The sequence below is a fragment of the Scophthalmus maximus genome, chromosome 1 (genome assembly GCF_022379125.1).
Source record: "Scophthalmus maximus strain ysfricsl-2021 chromosome 1, ASM2237912v1, whole genome shotgun sequence".
NCBI lineage: Eukaryota > Metazoa > Chordata > Actinopteri > Pleuronectiformes > Scophthalmidae > Scophthalmus > Scophthalmus maximus.
The window spans coordinates 23,137,386-23,156,816 of NC_061515.1; the positions used below are offsets into that span (position 1 = coordinate 23,137,386).

General features: G+C 45.3%; 1 protein-coding gene across 16 annotated transcripts in view; it reads right to left on the minus strand.

Annotated features, from left to right (window-relative positions):
• Positions 1 to 810: 810 nt before the first annotated feature.
• LOC118303994 (protein unc-80 homolog) overlaps positions 811 to 19,431 on the minus strand; it is a 43,859-nt gene continuing 25,238 nt past the window's right edge. For 7 of the 16 annotated variants that reach the window (XM_047335930.1, XM_047335908.1, XM_047335922.1 and 4 more), the window contains 32 exons: positions 17,006 to 17,192; positions 16,705 to 16,836; positions 16,432 to 16,575; positions 16,223 to 16,323; positions 15,979 to 16,065; positions 15,709 to 15,892; positions 15,518 to 15,612; positions 15,308 to 15,397; positions 14,853 to 14,954; positions 14,555 to 14,735; positions 14,185 to 14,450; positions 13,551 to 13,685; positions 13,257 to 13,395; positions 13,014 to 13,110; positions 12,749 to 12,919; positions 12,556 to 12,648; positions 12,232 to 12,450; positions 11,312 to 11,542; positions 9,780 to 9,903; positions 9,581 to 9,706; positions 9,356 to 9,479; positions 8,897 to 9,103; positions 8,613 to 8,797; positions 8,329 to 8,494; positions 8,066 to 8,245; positions 7,814 to 7,961; positions 7,026 to 7,082; positions 5,899 to 5,980; positions 5,530 to 5,635; positions 5,110 to 5,130; positions 4,482 to 4,678; positions 811 to 3,750 (listed from right to left, as the gene is read on the minus strand). In XM_047335930.1, coding sequence (XP_047191886.1) covers positions 3,250 to 3,750; positions 4,482 to 4,678; positions 5,110 to 5,130; positions 5,530 to 5,635; positions 5,899 to 5,980; positions 7,026 to 7,082; positions 7,814 to 7,961; positions 8,066 to 8,245; positions 8,329 to 8,494; positions 8,613 to 8,797; positions 8,897 to 9,103; positions 9,356 to 9,479; positions 9,581 to 9,706; positions 9,780 to 9,903; positions 11,312 to 11,542; positions 12,232 to 12,450; positions 12,556 to 12,648; positions 12,749 to 12,919; positions 13,014 to 13,110; positions 13,257 to 13,395; positions 13,551 to 13,685; positions 14,185 to 14,450; positions 14,555 to 14,735; positions 14,853 to 14,954; positions 15,308 to 15,397; positions 15,518 to 15,612; positions 15,709 to 15,892; positions 15,979 to 16,065; positions 16,223 to 16,323; positions 16,432 to 16,575; positions 16,705 to 16,836; positions 17,006 to 17,192 — 4,878 coding nt within the window. In that variant the 3' untranslated portion in view covers positions 811 to 3,249. The remainder of the gene's footprint in view (positions 3,751 to 4,481; positions 4,679 to 5,109; positions 5,131 to 5,529; positions 5,636 to 5,898; positions 5,981 to 7,025; positions 7,083 to 7,813; positions 7,962 to 8,065; positions 8,246 to 8,328; positions 8,495 to 8,612; positions 8,798 to 8,896; positions 9,104 to 9,355; positions 9,480 to 9,580; positions 9,707 to 9,779; positions 9,904 to 11,311; positions 11,543 to 12,231; positions 12,451 to 12,555; positions 12,649 to 12,748; positions 12,920 to 13,013; positions 13,111 to 13,256; positions 13,396 to 13,550; positions 13,686 to 14,184; positions 14,451 to 14,554; positions 14,736 to 14,852; positions 14,955 to 15,307; positions 15,398 to 15,517; positions 15,613 to 15,708; positions 15,893 to 15,978; positions 16,066 to 16,222; positions 16,324 to 16,431; positions 16,576 to 16,704; positions 16,837 to 17,005; positions 17,193 to 19,431) is intronic. The other 9 variants (XM_047335931.1, XM_047335907.1, XM_047335935.1 and 6 more) reach the window with 7 other exon arrangements.

Sequence of the window (19,431 nt, forward strand, 5' to 3'; positions counted from 1 at the left end):
AAAAAGCAGCACCGACAGATTGAATACACAGACGTTCTAACACATGCGTTGATAATTTTAAGATGTAGTCACCAAATGTTTGTTTCTTGTGTGCGCCGACTCCGGGCGGCTCCTTGATCCATGCTCCGCGTGGAAGAGACGACTGGCAAACAGGAAGTGGAGGATTCCAATTATAGGGGGAAAAGGGGCGGGCGGGCTTTTGTCACTTAAACTAACTGTCCAAACTTCCTGAAACATACTTGAGAATGGCTGGACTTTTAATCTGCAAGATAATCATATTTTGATAATCACTAATAGGAAATTTTCTTTCTTCCGGTTACACACGTTTTCTGTCTGTGTCCAAGAAAAGACACACTGCAATTCAGACATTAGGCTGTTCTCTCTTAGAACCGGAGAGTGTTTGCATTGGATACAGGACTTCAAAAACCCTCATAAGACTTGAACCAAGACAAAAAGACATGCCCTCTAACAGCCCAAAACTTTTTGACGGACCTTTATCTATTTTTCTCTTGGAGCCTTTGACGTCTTTGCATGAAATTGAGTTTATAAGACACTTAACGCCAAAATGCTCCTGATGACAATGCTGTACAGCAGTACAGTTCTGTGTGGCAATGACATACATGCCTTTCTCCCGATTATAATTTTGTGAATAATGGACTTCAAAATGAATCCAATCGTCCCTTTGGATGTCTGACTTATGAATTCATTGAGTTGCCTACCCAGGGATCAAAATCTGCCAAAGCGATTTCTCTTCAATAACCTCTTCTTACCTCTCGCACTGTTGGAATTCAAATCAAGGCCGAAAAACCATTGTAAACAATATCCATTTATTTAGATATTCCAGAAATACTCTGATAAAGTGTATATTTATTTTTTTGCACAAAGACATTGATTGACAGAGACACACGTTACATTTTAAAGGGAACTCTGATTCAACAGCGAACTGAAGACACTGATGCCTTCTTTCTTCTTTCTTTAAAGACTTTGAAACCTTGAAATGTGCGCGTTGAATAAGATGGCATTGATGCGCTAGCCTAGTGTGTGTTTTGTGTCTTTGAGATAGATAGGTTTTGCACGTAATGTTGAGACGACATGGGTGTAGTGGACGGGACCATAATGCATTGCAATGTGTGCCCTCTATCGGCTACAATAGTCATGAAAGAGAGAAAACTGACTACTCCACTTTGTCTTTTTATATTTTGTGTCTTAACTTGGGACAGTAATAGCTTTTTTAATAAGAATACAATTTAAATATGCTGTTGGATAAAAAAAAAAGTTAACGCTCTTGTATTCAGTACAGTATGTAACCTAATGGTTACAGTATTTTCCCAAACAGTCGAGAGAAAGTTAAAACACAGAAGCAGCTAATAAAACACTCACAGTGCGTTGGTGTTAAGTATGGCACATATCAATATCTGCTTTATAACTATATAGATATAATAACTCTGAATGTGGTGTACCATTCCAGCCTTTCATGAACAACTAAACAAATAGAGTTATACTGTATCTGTAAGAATATTGGAAATCCATTTTTTTTCACAACTTGCCCAGAGTTATGCAAATTTATAATCCCCCCCTCTGACTCAGCAATGAGCCAAAACATAATAAAGGCTCAAGTATGCCCTCAAATGCATTGTGGGCAAGTAGATCTAGGAGTTTCTGAAAAGTGAACATCTTGGAGGTATGAGGTTTTCACTGGAGATAATAAATTCAATACAGACATGATACTGACAGACATATTAATATTTCTCTGTTAAGGCATGGAATGGGCAACGAGGTAACATCTATGTACTGCATCGATTCATCACAGTTGCAATGAAACAAAAAAGGTCTCAATCTAAGACAACATCAAAGACAAAAAACTGAACAACATCAGGACACGTGACAACGGGGTCGTTTGTAAGTGTTTTCAGAGCTGATGTAACGCGAGACGACGATACAGTCTTTGGTCGCAGGAATTATAATCTGCCGAGACACTGAGCAGCGCGATGTACACTGTGGAACTGTGGAGTTGACAGGATGCACGAGTGTGCAAAAGAGAAATAGAGGAAAAGACTCTCTCAATTTAAAGGTGTACTCCAGCAATTAAGGAGATTTTGAAACTTTCCATGCATTCATACATTTAAAACACAATTTAAATGCATTTCGAATGCACCGAATCCCTTTAATTTCACCCGACATGAGAGTTTAGTGTTCAGAAAAAAGCCATGTCGTTTCACCAAATCAAAATGTCCACGATAGCAGACTGTCCTAAGTTTTTCTGTAGTTTCTTTAAGAGTAAACTAACATTTAGAGTTAAGCTGGTGGAGCGCCCCTTTAAAAACAGTTCCCGACATACACACTGGACGGGCATATTTTCAAATTTGCTTGATTTGTTCCACAGACAATTTTACAGTATCTTGAACATATTGAAAAACTAATAAAAATCCTCCTAGAATATAAAATCTGCTTTTTCTCCTGTTCCATATCATGACATAAAATGCTTATTATTATTATCATTATTGTTTAATAAAAATGGCCTTATTTCACCCACAAGTTTAGAATGGCTCTTTATTTACTTTCTATACAAACTGCATTTTCCCTCATTTATAACCTTTGCAAAACTTTCTACAAGTTAAAGCATCTTTATTTTTTAATTCATATAGATCTCTTCAATATAGATATCTTTTATGTGTAAGTATCAATCCTTTTTTCTTGAACCTTTTCCCGAGTCAGTATTCGTCTGTTAATACTATTTATGACATAAATATAGCTTAAAAAATAAATCTTTGATCTCAGCATTTGAACACAACCGTGTCTGTGATGGGAGATGAGCAATAAGGTAGATTCGCTGCCATAATATACATTCAAACCCTCAGGTTATGTAGCCTGTATGATGATGATTTTCATGTTGATGTTCAACACTAAAAAGATACAATACAATACAATAGCCACTGAGAGCGGAAGAGGGACTTTTGTACATTTCGGGGAGTTATTTTAAATCAAAACTAAACAACTAAACTGAGGAGAGAGCAGTTAAGTTTGAGGGGCAAAGCCAATAGGAAAACAAATGAATCTGGGCAAAAACTAGGGGGCTATTGGCGGGTTGGAGACACAGGGGTAGTATAAGACAGAAACAGAGAAGCCCACACTTTTCTTCCTTTATAACAATATACTTCTTTGATTGTCAGTGAATCAATTAAATGTTTTAAAATGTTACTTGCAGACTAATTGTACGGTGTTCGTCTTGGGCCACGCCTGTCACCCCTCTCACACGTGGGACTCATCCAGATCCAGGTCGACGGGGGAGAGGGGCAGGGGCAATCGGCGGGGCGACCGGCGGGGTGACCGGCGGGGCGAGGGATGGGACAGCAGGGGGGTGAGTAGGGGGTTCTCTGTGCCGGCGTCCTCGCTGAGTCGCAGTAGGATGTTGCTGCGCGGCAGGAGCGCTGTGGTGTCCGCGTCCCCGGGGCTCTCCCTGATCCTGGAGGGCCCCGGTGGAGGCGGGGGAAGGAGTGGGGCCGGCGGCAGCGGCGGCGGCAGAGGGGGGCCCGGGGCGGGCGTTGTGCCCAGCACTGGGAGCGGCGGGGGGAGAGGGGAGGAGGTGCGGGACAAGGGGAGTGGGGAGCAGTTTCGGGACAGGGGCAACGGGGAGCAGGTGCGGGATGGGGGAGTCGGGGTGGAGGGACGGGAGATGGAGGGCGGAGGGGAGAGGCTGCTGCGGAGCACCCACTGCTCTCTCTTCTCCTTGCTGCTTATGGCTGGAGGGACCTGGATGAGAATAAACCTCTTTCCTTTAGTTTATCGTCTTGTGATCAAAACCACATTTATGTTACCCTCATCACTGACTATTGTGATTTCATGAGGATTGTAGGATGTAGTAGTTCCAATAGAACTGTTGACACTACAAAAAAATATTATTGTTTTCTTCGTACACTTTTCAATGCTTTGAGCATCACGAAAATCATTCTAGGAATACTCCCACGATGACATATATCATGTATCATATATCAACATAATCACATATGATTACACAACATAACAGATGAAAAATTATTGTAATTACATCCTGTTTCTCTCCACAATGTTTTTGCAGGTCCATTTCATATCGCTCCAGAAGTGTTTATTTTTCAAAATGTTCATAATTCCAAGTGATAAAGTCAGTCAATCCAAACAAACAGGCCAGAGCCTGATCATATGATCACTTGTTCTCAAAGTCAGACCAAAGCGGCAGCCAATCAAAGAACTGGTTCATTTTTTACATTTTATTAAATGAGTTAAATTAAGGACATTTTTTAAAAGAAAAATTGCTAAAATTAAATAAAAAGCCCCATCTCCAAAAAACTTTAAATAATAATACAAAATTAAAAATAATTTGAGGTTCACCCATATGCTTTTTTTAAAAATTAAGGTGTAGTGTTATCTTTTAATAAATTGGACCACTTTGGGCAAGCGGTGGAGAAAGCCCACCCCTGCTGCAGTCCCGTCTCTGCGGGTCCTACCTGTGTGTTCGCAGGGCCGTGCAGGTCAGCCGTGACGGTGGCCGAGGTGGCAGGGGGAACTTCCAGCGTGGGGGACTTTGAAGGGGCAGGACTGGCCTTCCTGCCTTCAGCTGGAGGCTCCAGAGTGCTGGGAGTCAGGGGCTTGCTCATCCCCTCAGACGCCTCCGTGAAGGTGACCGACCTCTTTTGGTCATGCGCTGTGGGACATACATGCATGTTTCAAAACAGAGACGGTGGCGCCAGCCAGCCAGCTAAATAAGAACAACACTCTATTTGTTCACTTGCTTTAATGGATAATAGCAGCGAAATGACAATAATCAAACATGTCATGAGCAGCTGAAAGTGCCGGTAAGTTTTCATCTGAAATGTCTTAGCCACTTCCTGCTCCGCTAAGTGCAACAGCATAAAGGACCGTAGTGCAACATTCCCTACCAGCCACTTGCTAAAACACATCAGGACCAGCAACAAAAAGTGGGGGCAGGGGATGGGACAGGAGGGCAGAAGGCGGGGGGACTGGGAAGGGGAACGCAAGACAGACATGCAGAGCGGCCTACTGGGTGAGGTTGCAGATAAAAGGGCCGGGGCCGTTGCAGGGTGGGGGAGGAAAGGTTTAAGTGGTGGGTCTCACCTTCACAGTCCAATAATGTTTCTTTATTTCGAAACACAGGGCATGAGACAGAACAGAGCGAGAGTCAGTTCGGTGACAGGTGGTAAAAACAGATAGCATTGGAACAAAGGGGTGAATGGGGAGGACGGCACAGTTCAAGTCGGCACACGGACATGAAATATTAAAAATGTATTTCTCATCTTTCTAGATTTGGTTTGCTGTGTGCTCGATTTGAAGTGCAGGGTAAGTCTGGCTGTTAGTTCCATAATGAGTAGCTCACCCTCTTCTAAAAACTTCACAAAATTACACACACAGACACACACACACACACACACACACACACACACACACACACACACACACACACACACACACACACACACACACACACACACACACACACACACACACACACACTGATGAAGGCATGTGTGCCGTTACCCAGTGGTTTGTTCTTGGGCTGGATGCTTCTGCGTGTCGTCGAGAGCCGCGCTCCAGATCGATCGCGTGGTTCGCTCTTTGGGATGGACAGCAGGGGGCGCCGCAGCTGCAGGACATTAAACGACAGTAGTGTTAGCCGAGTATTCCTTCCTTGCACCTTTATCATAATGCAGTTCCCCTGTCTCCTATTTAAACTTCTCGTTTGGATCGCTATCGCATATTTTGCGCACGTACTTAAATTTCCCTACACATAGGTATTTTTTGCTTGTATTCAAAAACTGAAATGTATAATATCATCAAATAAACCATATTGCTTTCTTATCATCTTCACAGTGTATAGTAAAGTAAAAAATAAGGGGCTGTCCACACCTGTCTGAGGCCGCGCTTTCTGCCTAACGGAGGTTGTAGCAGGAGGTTCTGCTGCCCAGGTTCACTCTGCACACTTGCAACCCTGGTGAGGTCAATCAGATGAACACATGCGCGCGCGCACAAACACACACACACGCGCACACACACACACACACACACACACACACACACACACACACACACACACACACACACACACACACACACACACACACACACACACACACACACACACACACACACACACACACGAAAAGACAAATGCATAACCATGAAAGGACCAAAAGGCCACCGACCACATCTTTGACCGCCACAAGAAGTCGCTGCTACTCTACCCATTCACTCATTACAGGACACGCGGTATGTTTTACAAGACACCCAATCACAGTGCAGAGGGGGAAACAATGCTGCCATGATCCATACACTGAAAACACAACAGGGGATAGTAGGGGCTGGAGCGGCAACTGGCGTATGAAACATTTTTTTTTAGGATTATTCTTTATTGATTAATCATTTTAAAGTGTGAAATAAATCAGTTTCTAGACAAAGAAAACATCAGTGTCCCTGTGTTGCTGTTGCCACCCCAGTTCCCCCCTGCCCCTACAGATTGGTATCCAGAGAAGGACGCCCAATTTGATCAGTGAGAAGCCTGATAGACACGGAAAAACAGCATGAAAACACCATGGCACCGATGAGAGAGAGAGAGAGAGAGGCTGACGTTGGTGATGGCACATGAACTCGAAAAAGAATCCACAGCTAACACAGGAGGAACAGAGGCAGAGCTCCCTCCCCGGGCCGGGTGGGGCCCTCTTACGTTTTTTATTCATTTTTTCTTCTTTAGGCAGGAGGAGCCTGGTTAGGAAAGCACAGCAGATGAGCTGAGAAGATGAGGGTCAGTGTGGGGCTCGAGAGAAGGAGGGTAGGGGGGCAGAGACAAGGAGCCGCACAGAAAGAGAGAGAGACAGGTGGTGGTGGTGTTGGTGACGGGCCAAGGCGAATTGATTGGATGTGGATGAGTGAATCGACGGCCAACAGAGGAGGCCATCCTGAGGCAATGCCCCTAACCACTGGCGGACAGATGCAAGAACGCACCGACGGGACACACACACAGAAGGGGGCCACTGTACCTAGAGAGGTTACCCTCCTGCAGAAGGCCCTGGGACTCATCTAGCACATTGGGTTCACTGTAAAAAGGGGGCGGGGGGCGGAGGGGGAGAACGGGAGTTTAGGGAGTGCAGAGCGTGGGAGCCGTCGTTGTGAAGGGCAGGAGAGCTGGAGATATATATTTTTTTTCATTAAATATTCTACTGAGACTGTGTAATAAAGAACTTCATAAATCAACAGAGATATACACAGAAAAAAAATGACTGAGGTTGTGGGATATGACCGGCGGATGCTTTTCAAATTCACAATTCTACGTGTTACATAAACAAGCCGAGATCGGAATCGCGCACGAGCAGGTTATTTCGATTGGAAACAGAAATAATCGCATTGTTTGGAAGAGAAGGATGACAGCTTTTTTTTTTTTCTTTCTTTTACCTCAGAATTCCTTAACAGAATCAGATTACAAACATGTTACTTCATACATGTTCCAACAGTCGCCACTCATCTGGGAAGAATCAAAATGGATGAAAACTAGTTAAAGTTGGAGCAAAAACACTTCTAGGCGGCGAGATTATTTCTGCCACCACACCACTTCATTCCCACCCACAGGAGAATTAATGAAGACAAGATCCTGGATTTTGTCCAGGATCTTTATCTGACAGGGATCTTCATCTTCATCACATTCAAAGGCAGATGGCAGAAGACATGCGTTTCGTTCGCAGGTCTGGGGAAGTGTGTGGGATCTTTCATCCTTGCGTCGATGCAACTGTAAACCACAAGTTTCAAAAGGGCGCAGAAGTCAAACTGTTACCTGTGACTGGGCAGCATGGTGGCGCGGTGAGCCTCGGGCTGCGAGGCCGCCGAGCCGGTGGCGTGGCTGGAGAAACGGCGCTGCGTCATCACCCGCGGCAGGAAGGCCTCGTGCTCGCTCACCATGCTGGGGATGCTCATGGAGTCGACTGTGGCGGAGAAGGATTGAGGACAGTGTGAGTCCCAGTCCACTTTCGACATTATGTCAAAAGTGGAAGAAGATAGAAAAGTAAAAAATGGGAACGCTTCTGACTCTCTTCTTCGTCCTCATCGGTGCGGCTGAGCGTGTCTTGGGAGGGCTGGCGCGACGGCTGACTCTCCTGCTCCCAAACCGTGCCGGTGCCCGTGTTGGAGCGCGACATTGTGGCCAAGCTGAGGCGGTAAGCGGATGTGGAGGTGCCCACCGTGCTGATGGACGTCTTGCCTTGGTAGGCTGTTGGGGGAGGTTAGGTCCAAATTTAACTTCATACAAATAATTTACATTTACATTTGCGCATTTTTGCGTATTTTTCTGACCAGAGCCGCTGTGCACAGCCTCCTTCAAGATCTTGAGCTCATTGTTGAACTCTGCAAACAGGGAGCTCTTGCACAGCGGTCGTGGGATGAAGCGTCGCTCCAGCTGGTCGGCGATGTGGTGACGCGCGGTGATCTCCTCCTGGGAGTCAGCAGGCTGCGTCAACAGCTAGACAGGTGCAGGTGAAACACGGGTAAAGCGACAGTGAGACCTAAAACACCAGTGAGAACAAGCTGCTTTCGGAGCAACGACAAAAAAAAAGGTACAAGCGCCAGGCCGTTGTTACCTTGCACTGTATGAATGGTCTCAGCAGGACGAAAATGGGGATACGAGTTCGGACGATGAAGTCGATGAAGTCCCAAAAGGCCAAGCCGCCCACCTTCCGCAGAGCCATCTCTTTCACCTGCAGGCTCAGCCGGTACCACTGGTTTCCCAGCGAGCGCTCAAAGCAAACCAACACCACCTTCAGAGCTGGGGATGAGAAGGGATACGCGCCACGTAAATAATGAAAAAAACAAGCATGGTATCTTTGTTCGTCCTGGCGGGAAAAAAAGGTTATCACATCCACACCCAGATATGCAGCCTGGCTGGTGGACTCGGCCAATCCCTCCCTGCGCAGGTCCTTCCCCGTGTCGCCCGGCGTGGAGCAGTGAGCCGGCGAGGCGTCCAGCATGAAGTTCTTGGTGCGAGAGGTGGAGATGATCCGAGGAGGCAGCAGGATGTTGATGACAGTCTGGAGGAGCAGGAAGATCTCGGGCTGCTCGAGGTGGGGGCTGTCTGCGGAGGGAAATGACGCACGGGCGGAAAAAAATCACGAATGAGCTGGACGGACAACAGATCGGCAATTACGTGTCGGCCATTTCATCACGGCTCGCCTCTTTTTTTATTTTTTTTTTAAAGAACTACTCCTGGATTCGCCCCCTTTCTTTGTTCATGCCCCATCCTTGCACCAAGCCTCCATTTGTTTTTCGTAACCCTGCTGACAAACTAACTAACTAATAATACTAACTAACTGATCAACAGACAGACCTTTGCTCCCGGAGCCAACAGTCAGCACAAAGGGAATGAGCAGGTTGAGCAGCATCCCCTCTCTCCTCTCCTGATTGGTGAAGGGCGAGATCACATGACTGAGAGGGAAGTCCTCCTTCAAGGCCTAAGATTGGAAGATAAAAAAATAACCTTTGAGTAGAAATTCTTGCCGGCAAACTATTCAATGAGGATGCTTTTCGATGAGGAGGAGGATGAGGGTCTTACCTGGATCTGCAGGGCAACCAGACGGACCACCGCCGTGCTGAAAGGAAGCGGAGGGGAGAGATAGGGGCTGAGGTGGAGCAGGGGCAGGCCGTCTGCCACGCTGGAGGGGCCGACCACACCCATCACCTGACAACACAACAGGTGCTTAAAAATACTCCCAAACGAATGAGGACGGAACAACTTGTGTGTGCTTCCGTACCAGGTTGACACAGACGTTGATCAGCGAGCGAAGGTGCGGGAGGAAGGAGATGATCGGCTGTCGCTGCAGGGTCAGGCAGATCCCCTCGATCAGGTTGCTGGCCGCCTCCCACTCCACCTGTCTCCTGGAGAAGGCACAGCCACACGACACCACCACGCAATCAAATAAAATCACGTGGTACGTACGTTAAGGAAAACACGAGAAAAAGTCACATCGTGTGGGATGAAAAGGAAACAAGATGTCGCCGTGGACAACGCCACGCATAGTTCGATGTAACGTCTCTTCAGACCAATATCAAATATGTTTAAAATCTACAAATCACAAAAATTAAAGTGGAGAGGCAAACTCACTCACAATGTTTCTCCACAAACAATCATCGCCTGTGTGATGATAACAAAGGTTGAACTGACAGTGAATACTGAAAGCCCACAGACAAAGTCAGCTCCACACTGCAGCAACACAACTGTGACCAGTGTTCCCTCTGAGTCAGCGGGTCCAGACATATGGCATGAAGAGGTTTACACTTTTTTTTTATACTTTGTGCGGGTTAATTATTTTTTTTTAAACTATTTTTTGTGTGTGCGTTTATTTTTTTTTTCAACTTGGGGTCGAGATATCAGGGGTTTTAATCCTCGAAAAGAAAAAGAAATAGAAAAGTATGCTTCATGCACCAAAAACTGAAAAATATCTTTACTGGCTCAACCCTTTAATAACTCGCTCAACTTCTAATAATTCCTCTTAAATTTCTATTTTGTAGCATATATTTTAACTTATTTATTAGTTTGAGTGTAAATCAAATTTCCATTGTATATTCATATTCAACTATGGTTCTTTTTCTTTGCAATTTCATGTAATATTTGACAAACGCCATAAAAATACAGTTAATCACCATTATTATTGCAATGAATTGGAATTACTGAAGGGATTAGATGACAGTCAGTTGTGAGGTACCCACATTGAATACAATTTTTTAGTCACTACATATAGAAATAATACTGTCATATAAATTATTCTAATAGATATTAATTATTTGTACATCACAGCTATTCAATTTTATAAAACTTTTAATTCTAGACATGCACAAGCATTTAAAGACTTTTAGCATTTAGCCGTGTAAACATGTCTAAATTATTATATTTCTGTTACTTACAAAAAAATTGAAAATTAAAGAATGATATTTCCTTTCACATCAATAGTCAAATCTGCAGCCATGAATCAAGGGGAACTCTTGCCAGTGATCCCTCGTTAGTACACATAGTTACACAAATCCACATGTGCATTTAACTCCTTCTCCACGCACACACACGCACACGCACACACACACACACACACACACACACACACACACACAAGTATCCGCACAAAAAAACACGCCACAGCAGCACTTACGGTACATCACCCACGAAGACAGTGCTACGGAGGACAGTGCCAAGAAGCCGTCTATCTACTGTTACACACCACGGCACCGGGGCACGGCACGACAGCACATGTACAGGGAGACGGCGAAAGAAGAGGGATCGTGTTCAACAGACCTGGTGCATAATGCCTGTGGGCGAGCGCACCTGAGCGTAGGCATCTTGTGGATCTTGTTGAACATGCGGTCCAGCCTCTTGAGGATGAGGATGAGGGCGGGGCGGACGGCCTCGGACGCCCAGTCGGTGATGGGCAGCATCTCCATAATGTAGCGCCGCAGCCCGCGGCTCTCCATGGTCAGGGTGTCGTAGGGCGCCAGCTTCAGCAGGGCGTGGGCAATCTCTGCCAGCCTGGGACAGAGACGTTTAAAAAAAAAAATATATATATATATATATATATATATATATTATTCGAAGAAAACCAAGATTAGCAGCAAATATTCATATTGGAAAAGTAACTGTAGATCCAGTATTCTTTCTTAAAGAGATGAGATGAGATGAGATGAAAAGAAAGAAAAGTATTTCAATGATAATAGAAAAAAAGTTACAACTGGATGGATATATTGAAAAGCAATCCTCATTCTCTGACACATCTGTGATTTACCCACTCAATTTATGTTGTTCTTTTACTTTTTTTCTTGTTCTTTTTTTCTTTATCTTTTTTTTAACGTCTTTAATGAGTTGGTTTTTTCCCTACTCTTCTAAAATTTGTGGTGAATCATTAACCTATGGGGTGTCAGGTCTTTCCCAAAGAGCAAGGAGAAATGTACAGATGAAATGTCCCTTCTATAAATTTGTTATATCTGGCCAGGTATGAAAAAATTACTTGATCAGGTAAAATTGCATGAAATAAGGGAATCCAAAAACACATTTACATATTCCATGTTGTCACTTTAATATGTGAGCTGAAAAAAAGAATGAGATCTAGTAGACATATCTATCCCATCTTCAGGCTGTGAATGCGATGGTATTTGGTATTTCTCTAGAGATGAAAAAAATGCTTTCGAAAAACAAAAAACGCTGAAGTTTAACCTCATCACCTCATGTGGGATTTGATGTCCAGCAGCTCCAGGGCCGTGACCCGGGGCTCACCGGCAACGTTCTGCAGGATCTTGAGTCGCGGTCCGCAGTGTTTGTAAAACTCCGTGCAGATGTTCAACAGGGACTCCCGCGGCCGCCGGAACTCCTCCCTGGCGATGCGCTCGTCCAGCTCCTCCCTCGGCATACCCTGGCCCTCCTCCAGGAGGTGGAGATTGTCCCTGGTGGCAAACACAGGACCTCAGTATCATAACGGAAACGTGGAGTGTTTAATGGACTTCAGCATAGACTAAACCGGAGCCCCCACACCATAATAAAGTCTTAACCTGGTGTTGACCCCTCCTGACATGGCGTGGTTAGCCGTAGTGCCTCCCTTGTGGCCCTGATCACAGCGGGACAACTGCGGGGCTGTCATGGGCCTACGGAGGAGGTGCGGATACAATTATAAAGAGTATAAGCATCTAAAAGGAAAATCACCTCCCGCTACCTCATGCAAAACAAAAATCACTACTGGTCGACCTCGTGAGGGTCTCTGTGCTGTAGAGGAGGGCCTGCAGCGACGTGGCCAGAGCGGCGATGGCGGCGATCTCGTCCCGGGCGGCCGACGCCGATTCCATCGTGACCGTGTTGCTCTTCAGCTTCTGCAGGAAGCAGGGGACCAAGGCCTCCAGCACCATCAGCATCTGGAGACTGGAGATACCGCGGAGGATGTTAGGGGGACCGAAAAAGGACTGCTGAAGGAATGATTCATGTGCAGGAGGGGAGAAGATGGAGAAAACCGTACCTCCTGAAGGACTCGGGGGCGTAGGCAACCACAGTAACACACAGCTTGATGGCCTCGCTGATAGAAAAGGCCAAGTCCTCGTTTCCATAACAGAAATCTGCCAACAAATATGTAATGGAATGTTTAGTGCTTCACATGCACAAGGAATGCTTAACTAGAAGTAGCATTGCTGAGTTTAAAGAACTATAATAGAACAAAAAAGAAAACAGGACAGTATGTGTGGTTAGGTGGTTGACAGTTTACCCAGCGAGCGCAGAGGTTTCTCCGCCTTGACCAGCTCCAGAGCGTCCAGGGCGTCCAGGGTCTCCCCCTCCAGAGAGACCAGCAGGTCGAACAGACACTGGGCTGACACTCCTTTAGACAGACCCGTGCTGGTGCTGGTCTGTGGGGTGAGGAAGCAAAGAGAGACACAGATTTAACTTCACACTATTTGCAGGCAATCCAGGAATATGGAAACCTTAAGTTTGTGCATGCGAAAAAAACTGATGGTGAATGAATTTGGAGTGTGTGTGCGTGTGTCCACTCTATCGCTCTCACCGTGAATTCGAGCAGCGGCGCCACACTTGCAAACAGCTGCAGGATGAAGGGTTTGCGGTGGAGGATGTAGAACTGCCGGCAGCAGAACTCGATGCCCTGCCTCAGCAATGGGTCGCTCTCATAGTCGGCATAGACCTGTCACAACAACACGGAGGGGGAGAGTCAAAAGTGACTTTGGAGGGAGGAAAATATCCTTCTGCTCCAAATGGTCAGCCCCAGACATCTGGGTTTTTTTTTGGTTTTTTTTTAAATGTATCATTATTTATTATATTTATTTTCTGGGCTTTCTTTTGGAGTGGAGATGTGCAATTAAAGACGCAGAAGCAAAGACACTGTATATTTGAACAAAATGTGTTTCTGTCAACTTTTCCACTTCAGCCAACCATTAAAATGCTTTTGCATCATTTGCTTCTCATCTTTTTAATTCATGTGTTTTTTTTCCTTTTTTGCCGATAGGTTCTTGGATGGAGAAAAACTCAACTTTGAGAGCTGAATAGCTAATAACTATGTTAACTGATTAACAAAACAAGGTGGGGGAGAAAAGAGCCAATAAAGTTTTATCCAAATATTATATATATACTGTATATATATATAAATACACATATATATATAGGCAGTTCAATAACATCCGTACCTGCAGCATGGTCGGCAGGATCCACTGGTAGCCGCTCAGGGAGAAGAGGTGGTTGAAGTGCACGGCGGTGTTGATGGCAGTCGCCGTGTACTGCCTGAGGAGGGCGCTGTCCTCCGGGTGCAGCAGCAAAGCCCCGTTGAAGACGTTGAGGAAGAGCATCATCTCATCGCCCCACGGGTACTCACTGGGCATGCCCAGAAACATCTCCTCCAGCAGCTTGATCCACAGCACCTTGTGGAGGGTGTCCAAACCAAACAGCTCCTTACCTGAGAGAAGGGGAGGGGGGAGCAGGAGACAGGGCATGAAAATGATATGATTTCATTATCATTATCCTCAGGATTTTGTATGTAAGCGTCCGAGTCAGTCTCACCTTGTGGCTCGTTGAACAGCGAGAACTCCGCATCGATGGCCGTTCGTGGGAAGGAGGGCAGACGGAGGAGGTCCTCCTGCAGCAGGGAGACGTGCGATTGCTTGTGCACGGCCGGCATGTGTTGCGTGAGGGAGATGAGGAAGAGAACGCGGCCGACCTCCTCCAGTTTACGAGAAAACACCTGCGGGAAAAAGAAACAGGAACAGCGGAGGAATGACAGATAAAGTTATATAGACTCTTTTTTTGCATTACCAGGGGAAACATTATTAATCAAATCACAAAAAAAAATCATCCACACCTGTTTCTGGATGAGCTCCTGTCCTTTCTCAGGCAGCATGTGGACCAGGTTCAGCTGCGGAGAGACTGACCTCCGGAAGGGGTAGATGTCTCTTACATACGTCTACAGAACGTAGATTAAAAACATTAAATGGAAAACAATTTTTTTGTTTGAAATCCTTAAATCCAAGAAGTGCAACATGATAGTTTAATTTTTTTATATTTTATTTCTATCTATAATATCTACTTAGTTAATTAAAAACTTATTAAATGTCAAGATTATTCTCCAAGTACTTAAGTGAAGTGCTCACTTATGTCTAAGTATCACATTCATCTCCAAAATGTCAATAAGAAAACATACTGTGTTTAGCTTTGTGAATTTTTAATTTTTTTATTTACACAATCGGCTATTCTTACCAAAAATATACAATCTGTCAAAGTTGCAGCTTAACATGAAGCCAATTTGATTGTTGCTACCTTGGAATAATGTATGAGGTTCCACCGTTTGTCCATTAGGAAGTAGTGCGCTGACCTGGCCTCAGGAATGTTGAAAAATTCAAGACACTCCTGGTTGGAGAAAGAGGACAAATCAAAAACTTCCGCCATTGGTTTACTTAAGCCTCACCTACTTTAATATTTTGACATTTAGTTGAAAATAGAGGAAGTAAACAAGTGCAGAGTTTTGACCTTCAGCAGTGCTTCGAACTGAGTGTCTTCATGCACCGGGAGCTGTGTCGGGATGTCGCATTCGTTCTGCCCGTGCACCACCAGCGTTTTGGTTCCTGCGTCGACACAAAACATTCAATCTACCGTAGTAACAGTGTTTAGTGTCGGCGCAGGCGTCGGCGTTTGCCGTCGTGCGGCGTCGGTAAGTTCACCTGGCATGGACGCGGTGACCAGCAGCTTGACCTCGCACTGCTCCTTCTTCATGGTCTGCTTCAGGTCCTTGAAGAAGAGCCCCTCCACGTAGCCCACCACCTCCCACAGGAAGGTCAGCGTGGCCGAGATGGCGTCCATACCCCACTCGCAGGGAGTCCGCACAAAGTACATGATCAGTCCCACCTATAGGAGGAGGCAGAGGAGGAGATTCAAGTTTGAAATGGCGCTGAAGGCAAAACATGTATAATGAAGATCAGGGCTGTCCTTACCAGGTAGTTGAAGAGGATGTGAGAAGTCTGGGCCGGCAGATCGCCAATGTTGAGCAGGAGCTTCCTCAGCATGTACATCAGCTCATCCTAACAACACAGGGAACACAAGAAAAATGCTGGTTCATTCGTCCTCTGTGACTAAAAATGCTTTGGTGTCAACACCGATAAAGTTCCTGCTTCTTCAGATTCTCAATTTTTTTTAAATTTGAGCTGTGTGGGATTGATATCCAGACGTTTGCTTTACCTGTCTGTTGCTCACTGTTAGTTTTTCCAGGAAGTGTCGGAGAACCAGGGCCGGATCCTCAATCAGGCAGTTCCAGAGGATCTGCTGGGCCACAGCGCTCACTGCAGAGACAGTTAAAGAACATAAATGAACTTGTGAGCACAGCATGTCACCAAAGAACCAAAGAACAAGAACAGGCCCCAATATTTGGCGAGGAACCTGACACCCACCGGCCACGCCATCCTCTCGGACCTCCCCGTCCTCCATGAGGTGCACTATTGGTAAGACGGCGGCGCAGATGCATGCTGGGAAGACGGCTTGGGGCGGCTGGAGCATGTGGTGAGTGGGTGTGTGCTCTGTTGTGTTCTCTTCATCTGGTACAAAAACAGAAGAAAAAAATTGAACAGATAAAAAGTCCCCAGCAGTCGGTAAGGAAGTTTAAAAAAAAAAGAAGGGTTCGATGAAAAAAGGTTCTCGTTATCAAGGATTCGTTATTGTTGTACCTTCGGCACTGGCCAGCGAGCGGACGGACCACACGGAGCCCCGTCGGAAAGAGTAGTTCCTGTGGGAGTTACTGGAGGTGCAGGACGGGCTGACAGACAGACGGCGTGACGCCAGGTTCACCACTTCTTCTGCTGGCGGGATCAATGTCCGACACGACCAGTACACATACAGGAAAGAAAACAACAACATACCGTCAGGGTACAGAGCTGTCGTGGGCTCGCCAGATCCGAATCAAACTCTTTCAGCAGAAGTCTTGCGTATGTTCTGTCCAAGATGTGCTGGCGCGCCCGGCAGCCCCACCTTCTTCCTCCTGCTCGGGCGGCGGGCTGCACGTGGGCTCGTAGCAGGCCTCCTGGGCCACGGGGATGGCCGTGACGATGCTGGCCTCGCGGCCCAGCCGCCGCTTCTCCTCCTCCTGCTGCAGGTTCTTCAGGATGTGCTCGGCGCGCTGGTGGGAGCGCGACACCGCCCGCGCCGAGAAGGATTTCTGAAAGGGAAGGGCGGCGGATCAAGCGGCACAGCAGGTGCGGACATACAGAAGATTGAGAATGAGGCAGTGCACAAATCCAAATCCAAAGTGACAGGTTTTTGTTTTTTTTTAATCTTTCAGGGGAAGTGTGTGCATTGCTATTCTACGCTTATGGTTACATCCGAGGAGCGTTTTTTTTTGTAATGTAAAATGACAGGACAACACATTAATACAGTAACTCTCCTCCAGCACATTGATCTCATGCTCCAATTCCATCCCAAGCATTATGAGGAAACTGCTGAGGTTAGTCGATGGGAAAATATTTCAAATCGTGACTAATTGTGGCACAAGTAAAATGTATTCAGACTGGACTTTGGAGAATTTACTGTATCTTGTGTACAGTAAATGCCTCACAGCATTCCCACGAGTGCTCATACACAAACATATCCAAATAGGCTGAGCGCATGATATGAAAAACATACACGGCAAAGTCATTCTCATCCAATGACCATGCATCAACAGCACGACACGCACAAAATGTCTGAATGTCCGATGCATGCTGTTATTTATTTTTTTGTCTGTACTCTTTTTTTTTGAGTTTGGTGTGTGTCACTGATCAAGATGCAACTATCTGAAAATGACCAATGAAACCACCCCAGTTTCAAACTGATACAGCTACCAATGGGCTAGAAACAGTTTCCCCCTCCTGCCTTTTAATGATCTGAAGTAACAAGATGCATCAGCACAAACATCCGGACAGAAATACCAACTTACTATGGTATGGACTGACTGAATTAATGTGGAGTACTAAAAACAAAGACAGTCGATAGGTAAATTATAGGAACATGTGCTCGCAGGTCGTCATCACAATCTATTAAAACATAGTTTGATAATCATGCTTTATAAACAACAACAAAAAAAAAAAGGAGAAGAAGAAAGTAAAAAGGAAACACCAAGAAATCTGTTGCGCTCATTTAAATGACCGTTCTAACCCAAGAAATAGTTTTTCGTATATTTTCCTTAAAAATAGGCAGATTTCTTGGTGCAGTTGTCGACATTACACTGGCGTAGCAGTAGCAAATGTGTTCTAAAGCAGGTTAAAGTGCATTGTATGTTGTATTTGCTTCTGGTATATTGCTGGGGTTGAGCTGTGACCCCTAAGTTTATCCAACCAGGCTGAACGTAACATTTCGAGATACCCATCTCATATTTCTGCCTCCACCCAAATATTAATTTAGTCATCAAGATAAATTAGTGCCACACACTGATTTTAATTACATTTTAAAAAGTCTACAAGGTCGATAAAGGCCCTTCCCCTGTGTCAGCACGCTAGCACACTCTCTGTGACAATATACTGATGGAGAGCAGACCCTAATGTTTAGCAGTTCAGCTTAATGAGTTAACAAGATAACATTTGCTGCTGACAGTAGAGAAACTGTATATGAAGATGGACAATGCGTCTCCACTTTCTCTATTGTGCAAAAATGAAACTCAACTATCCAGGTTACGGGAGCCACCATCTTGCACTTTTGACATAATTTGGCGCCATAGTGTGCACAACCGTGATTGTGGTGTGGTGCCGCAGTATCAAGGTCCCGCAGATACACGCCATTGACCAATCGCGAGTCAGTGTCAGCTGTCAATCGTGAGGTTTCACCTCGTTATACACCATCAAATAACCAATTTAAACCCAAACTTATCAGAAAACGGTGACCAGTGCGGAGGCGGGTTTATGACCCATATTGCAGCCAACCGGCCATCAAGATGATTTGCCTTCACTTTGGCAGCTGTCGTCCATCCTTATATACAGTCTATGGTTTATACTGATAATGAAGCTAGAGGATATGTTAAGGGGGAGACATGAAGGCCTGTACCAAGTCTCACGTCGATCCAGCCAATAGCTGAAGAGAGATTTCACTTCAAATTGTAGCATTTGTCGACCTCATGGTGGCAATACAGCCAGAGTCAGTGGGATACCATGAATATCTGTACAAAATGTAAGTAAAATTCTGGACCGAAGAAGTGAACTGACCAGTGAGCAGCGCTATATCCCAGAGCCAGAGAGGTTAACTAACAGACACAGACCCAGTGTCTGAAATACTTAACATAATCAGAATTCAACCAGGGCAGATGAAATAAAAAGCAATCTGCAATAGAGACTTCTATTGGTAAGAGATCAAATGATTATGTGCGAGAACAATCCCTTTAATTTTTTGCAATGCGCACCATTAGATTTACGTTGAATCGACGATCCGAC